The following is a 10,148-nucleotide window of genomic DNA, read 5'->3' on the forward strand; positions in this document are numbered from 1 at the left end:
TCAAACTAAGATATAAAAACTATCTAGATATAAAAAATACAAAAAAATTCGTTTTACATTTTTTTGCAGTTAATGTCTTCCTCCATAGTTAGACAGTATAGAACCAATATAGAAAAAAAACTTGGAAAGCAAGGGTATGTATATAAATATTTTTTGAAATATTAACAATGAATATAATCTGTAAAATTGTTAAAAATCTTTTAACAATTATGATTCAATTATTTACATATAATAATATATTTAACAAGAACATATTCGAAATCAAATTTGAAATAGAACTTGTCGAACAAATTCAATCTAATTTTAAGTTCGAAGTAAAATTTAAATTAGTGCATTTTTTATATCGAAAACAAAATTTTATTTCTTATAAGAAATTATATATAAATCTCATTCTCACCTGCAACGTATTCTTAGAAATGCAAATCATGAAAATATCCGGATAAAAAAAAGAGAAAAAAAGACAGACGAAGAGGAAAAAAGGAAAATATGTAGATCCGTTTATAATATACTTTGAAACGATTTTTCCTTCAAGCAGTAAACGGAAGAACCTTGTCGCCTATGCAGATCGTATTGGATCTTTAAGGTCGAGAGAACGAATCGATCCCTTTCGATTCATGTCTGAAAAACTTCCTGAACATGACTCGTTTATTTACTGCACGTTGTAAATTGTACTTCATAGTCGCATTAATTAAACTATTTCTAAAATCCTTCGATTTAAATGTTGAGAGATATATATATAAGATAAATCAATATTCTGCCAATTAAAACCATGTATAGATCAGGCACAACCGTAATGTTACTGTAAAAATAAGAAAATCAATTTTTCAATCTCATTTTAAATTAAATAAATTTTTATTATGAATTATTAAATTGAATTTTTATATTACAAATCAAGTTTTGATATAAAAAGAATCTATCATTGATTTAAAATTTTTTATTTTTTTAACTCTTAAGTACTCAAATTTAGTATTTTATATATATCAAAAAATGTTTAAAACACTAAGATCGACAATTGAATAATTTTATTAAATTTTCAATATTAAAATATAATTTATTTATTTATTTCATTTGTCATTTATTACAAGATTCCACATTAATTTTTTTTCAGTTAGATTTTCCTTGAAAATCTTAAACATTACATTACAAGTTCAACAAGGATGTTAGTATATAAATATATTTTAAGCTTCTAAAAAATATTATTTTTCAGCGGATTTATCACTTTATGAAGGAACAAACACGATCACCTATGAACAATTGTTAAAGCAATCTAAAAATGAAGAAAAAGAAAATTTGAAAATTGAAGAAAATCCTGAAAACACCGCCATTGTTTTATATACTTCTGGAAGCACAGGCATACCTAAAGGTAATAATAATTAATTTCATGGACTGATAACATTATCTTGCTTTATGCAATGCAAAATTAAATTGTTTGTAATTTAATCCATATTTTTGTCAACTTTTATATTTGTCTCAATTTCTAATCTTAATTATCCAAAAACCATTCATTATGATCAAATTGCAAGACATTATTATTATTCAAATTATTTACTTTTTCTTCCATTTTGTTACTTTGTTGCTTATTCTTCGTTATTCTTTTTTGTATGTTATAGTTTTTTAAAATAATTATTTTTATCGTTTTAAAATATTAAATTTTCTTAATCTTTTCTTAATGATAGGAGTACTTCTACCACACGCAACTATATTGAATCGATTGGAATGGCAATGGCAGGAATTACCTTATGCAAAGGACGAAAAAAATTGCATTTTTAAGACATCTTTGACATTTGTGGATAGTGTATCTGAAATTTGGGGACCTTTGTTGCAAGGACGTACACTGGTGGTTGTTCCCAAACATGTTACCAAAGATCCAGAGAGATTTGTGTCTGTACTGGAAGAACATAAGGTAGGAAGTTACATATATTTAAAAATAGATTTTTTGCAAATTTTTTATTTAGAAAAAAAAGAAATAAAAGAAAGAAATTCATATAAAAGAAAAAAAAGAATTTTAAACAAGAATAAAAAACAACAAAAAATGAAAAAAAAAAAATTAAAAGAAAAAAATAAAGATAACATATTTAATTACAAAAAATTTTGTAATTCTAATTTTTGATTTTATTAACATTATTATTATTATAAAGATTTCTATAAGATTAGAAAAATAATATTTGTACATTAAGTATGATATTTATTTTTTATTAATTACAAAATTTTATTTTTTAAGATATTTTTTAATAATTTCAACATAGTTTCTAATAATTTCTTAATAATTTTGAATAATAATTTCAGATAATTTCAGAAATTTTATTTTTTATGATTTCTAACTTCAATTTACTTTAAAAAAAATTTTTTAATAATATTTATAGAAATTTATATATTTTATATTATTAATATATATTATTTTATGATTTTATTAATAATAACAATAATAACAATAAAAATAATATTATTCTATATTGTATAATAATATAATTTTTATATATATATTATTTTATATTTTTATATTATTTCTATAATGTTTCTGTAAAACTTTTTTTAATTATAAAATTTTATTATTTAATACATATAAAATAATTTCAGATTCAGCGATTGGTATTGGTCCCATCCTTATTGCACTCCATGTTAATGTATCTCAGTTTACAAGTAAGCAATATACCAATTATTACAACACATCAACGGATCTTAGATCATATCATTTCACTTAGACGCTTCGATTAAACATGTAAATCCACTTACATTCTTATTTTTATCTCAAGTTTTTATCTCTTATATTTTTTTTCTTATGATTTTTTATGCTCAGACTATTTCTAAGCACCTTCAAAAAAGATTAATATATCAGATATAACATACGTCCCTTTCAATAAGTGCAATCTTTATATATCAGATTTATTCACAATGGAAGCATTTTCCACGTTACTTCGAAATTCACACAGGTTTCTTATTTCCATTATTATGAAGAAAATAATAAGATAACAGAAAAAAAAAACATAAAAATTAATTATATTAAAAAATAATTAAATTAATAATTTATTTAAATTTGATATTTTATCTATGTAATTATTTCTATAAATATGAATTAATCTTGAATTTTCAAATCTCAAAACTATTTGATATTGAAACTTGGATAAATAATAAATTTTAGATTAACATTATTATATATGTAATTATGATTTTATTAATTCATTAAAATAATTTATATAAAAAAAAAATAAAATAAATATTATTTATATTATATTAATATAATATTATTAGTTACTATTAATTAACTAAGAAACTTTCATGAGTTTGAAAATTTATTAGATTTTAATAATATCTAACAAAAAATAGGTAAATACTTATTTTCTCTTTAAAATAAATGAAATGGAATAAAAAGAAATATTTTAAATTTCGAGAGTTTCGAAAATTTTGAAAATTTCGAGAATTTCGAATTCCAAGTTTCATTAATCTAAAAATCAAATTTCCAACCATTTCTAATTCATATATTTCATAAAATCATGTGATTTACATTTAATTTAAAATTTATATTTTTATAATATATTTTTGAATTTATTCAAAATTTATTTCTTTTTACTTTTAATTGAGTTAAATAATTCAGTTAATTCAGTAAAATATTAATATTGATCATTTTAATATGTATACAGTCTACATGACACGAATTGCGATTGAATTATTTAATTTTTTAACAGTTCAATTTTATTTTTACATTTTTATGTGTAAAAAGCATTGATCGTCTTTGACATGTAAAAAATATAAAATGCAAATTAGAAAAATAAAATTAAATATAAAATATGTAATATAAATTACATTTCATATTTTATATGATAAAAGGATTAACTGTGTAATAATATAAAAGAATTAATTATATAATTAATATATAAAGAAAAGAATTTGTTTATATTAAAAAAAAATCTTTATCTCATAAAATACAAATTAATTAAAATTTTTATATCTAATAATCAAATAAAATTATATACATATATATGAATATGTAAAAAAATAGATTTTTAAAATAAATAAATATTTTTATTTAAATAATTTTATTCAAATGATTCATAGGATTTTGTAAATAAATTTCTCTTTATAATAATATTTCAAATATATATTTTTTAACATTAACTTATTTTTAATTATATTTCATTGAAATAATAATAATAATAATAATTTGAATAATAAGTTTTTAATTTTAATATTTTTATAAACAATATATTAAATAAAATATGAAAAATTTTATTTTCATCTAAAGAATAAAAATAAAAGAAATAAAATATATATAGTCATTTTTGATATTTATTGTATTTCAATGAAACAGAAAATAAATATTTCATTTATATCCAAATGTAAATGGCAAATAATATTTGCTTCAGATTTAAACATTAAAGAAAATAGTATAATTATACTACTCTTTCAATTTATTTTCGTACTGTATATCATACATTTAACGATTAAAATAAGGCAATTCAATAATTTACATATTTTCAATATATCTTTTAAATCACGATATTTGTCGAATAATTATCAATAATTAACAAATTTAACTAATTCAATATTCATTAATTATGTTTAGAACAAGGATGATATTCTACGTTCGTTAAGACTTTGGGTATGCTCTGGAGAGACATTGCCAATTTCTTTAGCAGATCAATTTTTCACCACATTTGAGAATGACAGTAAAATTTTAGCAAATTTTTATGGAAGTACAGAGATCATGGGAGATGTTACCTATCATCTTTTGACCAATCGGAAGCAACTACAGTCAGCAGAAAAAGTACCAATTGGTAAATGGAAAATTGCAATTTTTTTTCAGAAAATATTCAATAATATTTACAATAATAAATTAATTATTTACAATAATAAATTTAAAATTTATTAATGTCTATTTTATTTATTAATTAAGTTCGAAGACAAATATCTAATAAAATATCTAATTACAGGAAAACCATTAGACAATTGCATTATTTATATCGTCAACAAAGAAATGCGACTAGTACCGCAAGGAGAAATTGGAGAATTAATAGTTGCCGGCAGAAATCTTGCAACGGGCTATATTCACAATAATGAATCCCGCAAATTTCAAGACAATCCTTATGCGATTGATTTAGGTAAAAATATTACCAATTTTTTTTATATATTCTATCACTTAAACAATTTATTTTATAACAATTATTATTTTTTTACTTAATTAACAGTAACACATAATTTAGCAAATGTTCTCATTCATTTTTTTCACCGACTACATAATATACTTTTTTTGATTTTATTTTATTTGAAAATAATTCATTTAAATATAATAATTTTTTGTTATTTTTTTTCTTCATATTATCAACGATCATGAATCATTTTAATGAATCATTTTCAATAAATTCGTTTCATTAATAACGAGTTATTAATCAAATAAAAGTAAGAAATAACAGAGAAACAATGAACTAAATCTATTTATACAATTATAAATATAATTATCGATAAGAAAGAAAATTTCTTGAGAATTCTGTTAATATAAATATATAATATTAGAATCTTTTTTTAATATATTTATATTAAAAAAATGTGTACATAATTTTTTTTTTATATACTGCTCATTAATTGTGAAGAATATATTTTATTATTTAAAATTAATGAGAAATATATATTATAAAATATTTATTAAAAATATTTTTTCTAAAAATATATAACAATGAGAAATGTATTTCTTATTTTTATTTATTATTTTTTATTGGAAGATTTGTAATAAAGATTTAAAAATCACTAATTTAAAAATCTATAAAAAAATAACTTAATTATTTGTATGTTGAAAAGAATATTCAAGGATTTATTGCACCGGTGATTATGCCAAAATATCAAAAGGTGTGATTATGTACGAAGGACGTGTAGATTCGCAAATTAAAGTTAGGGGACATCGTGTGGATCTTACGGAAGTAGAAAAAGCAATATCTAGGATATCTGAAATAAATGGAGTAGTTGTTCTTTGTTATAAACCCGGTGAATTGTCACAGGTATTATTAAATTGATATTTTTTTTTATTTTGATTTTTTCAATTTACAATTTATAAGATTTCATTTATTGATTATAAAAAAATGATATATCGATTTTCAGAGTCTAGTTGCTTTTATAACTATTGCAAAAGATTCGTCCATTTGCGTATCAAAAATAGAAACGTTTCTACAATCTATGCTACCTGTATACATGTTACCACGAGTTATCATCGTGGAAAATATACCACTTTTAACAAATGGGAAGACTGATCGTCAAGCATTATTGAAATACTATGAATCTTCTAATGTCAATAATGGTAATACATTAGTAACTTTAAATTTAATATCGCATAATTGCAACAATTATAAAAAAAAATATATTTTTCTAATTTATATTAGATAATCAACGATAGTATTTTAATGTAGGCAAAATGAACTTACAATTTTTCACGTTATTATCTAAAAATCTATCATAAGATAAACTATACCAATATATGTTTATATAAAATTTGAAAATTATTATATTTAATTTATACATTTCTCTATTTAGAAAGCGAGCAGTGCATGAATTGTGACTATACTAATGTACTTGAGAAAGATCTCGCCAAGGCGAAAGTTCTGTTTCCAACAGTGGCGTCCGTGATTGGTAGTGGAGGTCGTGCAGACATCACGCTTAATGCAAATTTTTACGAGCTTGGCGGGAATTCTTTGAATTCGATTTACACTGTGACAAAGCTCCGGGATCAAGGTTATGAAATAGGCATTACAGAATTTATCACGGCAAAAAATTTGGCCGAAGTTCTCGATCGAATGAAGATTAGTACTGAAGACGTGGTTTATGAAAATAGTCTTAACGAAGAAGAGCATATCTTTGAAATGTTAAATGATTCTCATAAAAAAGATGTAATAGAGTATGTAAAAAATTCATTTTAAAAATATTTTTTAAAAATTTGAATTAGATATATAAAAAAAAAATATTCAGAAGAATTGTAAATACTTTTAATGGCAGTTTTTGATGGCAAGAATAACTTTCAATAATTATCATTTTTAATATAAATTATGATATTAAAATAATTCTATTATGATATTAAAATATGATATTAAAATAATCTATTTATTAAGATTGAAAAATATGTATAAATTATAAATATGAGAAAAAAAAATTGTTTCAGAATTATTACAGAAAGTTTCTACAGTAAAGCAGATTTAGAACAGTGGTTAATGCCAGATATAACAAGAGAAGATTATCAAATAATGATGGAAATACTTTGGAATTCTTTAGTGGAAAAAAATTTAAGTTTTGTAGTGAAATCGTCGCAAGATAATAGAACAATAGGAGTAGGCTTGAATTTTGATCTCTGGGATGAGCCTGAATTAATTCTTGATTCTAAATTGATGATTGTTTTCGAATTCTTGGAATATCTAGAGGCGCCTATTAGAGAACGAAAATTACCAAAAGGAAAGGGTCAGATTATTCACAATTTCATGATGACAACAAGCAGTGATTTAAATCCGGCTGAAAATGTAATTATGATGAAAGAGATGGAAGAATATTGTTTGCAATTGGCTAAAAGGAAAGAATATGCTGGTATTTTCACTACAAATACAAGTCCATTAACACAGGTAATAATAAATTTAATATATAAGAAAAAAAAAGCACTTTAGAATCATTAAAATTTTTTCTTATCAAAATTTTTAAATTTCTATTAAAATTTACTAAAAATAAAGCTTAAAAGCCATATTTTTTATTATTTTTATTAATAACTTTATATTTGACTTTATTAATTTATTAATTTTTATTTAAAAAGAGATAATTTTATTATTATTATCATTATGCAACAGCAACTTGGAATAGACGTGTTCGGATACGAAACAATGTTGACTTATCAAGTAAATAGGTATTGTGCCCCGGATGGTTCGAAACCCTTTGGAAAAGCTCCGGATGATCAACTGGCAATTTGCTCATTGAAAATGATCACTTAATAGTCTTTGAAAACGAATCAGAAATATTAATGAGTACAAGAATATAACATGCCATTATATTACTGTCACTTATAGTAATAAAATTAATAAGCATGTATAGTCATTGAAAGCGATATAGTGAAGTCCTAAATTTAAATATAAACGATGATATCTATTCATCTAACTGCATTTAATAAAACTGCAATTTATGGCTAAGGAAATTTGTCAGGGAATTTTTTACCAAAGAAAAAATTAGTTCTAGCGCATCTTGTACGATTCTGAATAAGACTTTCTTATTTCCTCTAAAATGTCCCAATTATTAAAATTCAACATATAAACTATTATTAAATAATACCTAAGCAATCTTATTATCTCACTATACCGCTTTTATCAACGGTATTAATAGTGTCAAATGTAATTATGTTTATTAATTTATTTTAATTATGTAAGCTATTTCGTATTTTTATGAAATAATTATTTTATGGACAATTATCATATGATTATTATTACTATTATACTTTTATATATATCATAATAGTACAACAATATTGATAATGAAGTATATATAAGTGGATCACATTATTGGCAAAAAATTGTAAATATTTTTGTACATAGAATAGTATATACATGATATATAGATATATAGATATATAATAAATAATAAATAACATATATGTACCTCAGAAACTTTCTATACCCAAAAGAAAAATATTTTTACTGTCATTATTACAGTTGGTTATATTTAATTACAATTATGCTATTGTTTCAATAGCGCTATTGTTTCAATAGCACTATTGTCTTATTTTTTTTTTTTGAATTTCGTTCTGAAATATGGACCGAAAAAACAGAATATTTTTTACGCCCTCTGCGATTTACCGTCACATAGATATTATTCATTTTATCCTCAAAAAAAAATGTACATATATGTATGTTATGAAAATATTCTTATTTGATAAGATTTGATCAAAAAAAAAAAATATAATTATAGAATTCAATGAATTATGAAAATGATATATTATTCAAATAAGACGAATAGATATAATAATTTATATTTCGATATATAATATAAATCTAAAGATTACATTGCGTGATCACAAAACTGTATTAGTAATGGAAATAAAAAATTTATAAAAAAAAAAGCAAACTTTTTTTTATAATATCCTTTTTTAATCGAATATTTACTTCAAAAAATATTACTATTTTTTTAAAACTACAAATTGATTGATTATTATCGATGAATACAAAAATTTCATATATAAAAAAATTATTATTTATCAGAATTATTAATATTTGATGAATGTTTATTATAAAATAAAAAAATTAAAATAAAATAAAAAAATTTTGAAATAATAAAAAATATCAAATAAAAACAAAATTAATATATATACCCAAAATTAATATATACTCAAACAAAATATCAAACTTTTTTTGAAAAAGTATTTTGGCATCCATATTGAAATTTTTCCTGTCTTTGAAATTAGATAAATTAATAGTAATCCATATAAAAAAAATAAAAATTTTCAAATAAAATTAATCAGTCATTAAAATAAAACAATAATCAAACACATTTTCATTTTAAAAAATCATTATATTACGTATACCATGAATCTATAATCATCAAATAAATAAGTAAAAAAAAAATATATAATTCAGCTATTGAAAAATTGCTAATTATAATAATATTAAAATACTAAAATAATATATATGATAAATATATAGCATTTCATTCCTATGAAAAGAAATATATACTTAAATTGCATACTTCTAGAATAAAATTTCTAATCATTACAAATGTTGATAATAATAAGTTGGCAATTTATAATTTTGACTATCAATGAGGAATCAAAGAAACGATTCCGCAATATATCGAAATATATCAAAACATATGTAACACGAATATAACACAAAAAAAAATTTTATAAGAAAGCTGTATTATAAAAAAATGTTATCATTCTCGAGTATAACTTTGGAAAAACAGAAATATATAAATATAATATATAGATATATTTAGAAACGCAATACGTATTACTAATATAATTTAATTTGATAAAATAAAATTGACTTTATATATCCATTTCAATATAATTAAAAAAATTATAGAAATAATCTATTATATAAAATAATCTAAAATAAATCTATCTTTGTTAAAAAAAATAAAACATCAATTACAAATTATTGTGTGTATATATATATATATATATATATATATATATATTATAA

General features: G+C 20.9%; 2 protein-coding genes across 3 annotated transcripts in view; one reads left to right on the forward strand and one right to left on the reverse strand.

Moving 5' to 3' along the window:
• Positions 1-8,173, forward strand: part of LOC102675498 (mycosubtilin synthase subunit C) — a 15,857-nt gene extending 7,684 nt beyond the window's left edge. The window contains exons 4-13 of one of the 2 annotated variants that reach the window (XM_031508947.1): positions 1,208-1,363; positions 1,677-1,903; positions 2,578-2,640; positions 4,562-4,772; positions 4,929-5,096; positions 5,791-5,987; positions 6,088-6,283; positions 6,517-6,877; positions 7,139-7,589; positions 7,809-8,173. In XM_031508947.1, coding sequence (XP_031364807.1) covers positions 1,208-1,363; positions 1,677-1,903; positions 2,578-2,640; positions 4,562-4,772; positions 4,929-5,096; positions 5,791-5,987; positions 6,088-6,283; positions 6,517-6,877; positions 7,139-7,589; positions 7,809-7,949 — 2,171 coding nt within the window. In that variant the 3' untranslated portion in view covers positions 7,950-8,173. The remainder of the gene's footprint in view (positions 1-1,207; positions 1,364-1,676; positions 1,904-2,577; positions 2,641-4,561; positions 4,773-4,928; positions 5,097-5,790; positions 5,988-6,087; positions 6,284-6,516; positions 6,878-7,138; positions 7,590-7,808) is intronic. The other variant, XM_006612526.2, reaches the window with a different exon arrangement.
• LOC102673239 (orexin receptor type 1) overlaps positions 1-10,148 on the reverse strand; it is a 105,324-nt gene that overhangs the window by 94,619 nt on the left and 557 nt on the right. The gene's annotated exons all lie outside the window — the stretch shown is intronic.

Source organism: Apis dorsata, unplaced genomic scaffold (genome assembly GCF_000469605.1).
Source record: "Apis dorsata unplaced genomic scaffold, Apis dorsata 1.3 scaffold_113, whole genome shotgun sequence".
NCBI lineage: Eukaryota > Metazoa > Arthropoda > Insecta > Hymenoptera > Apidae > Apis > Apis dorsata.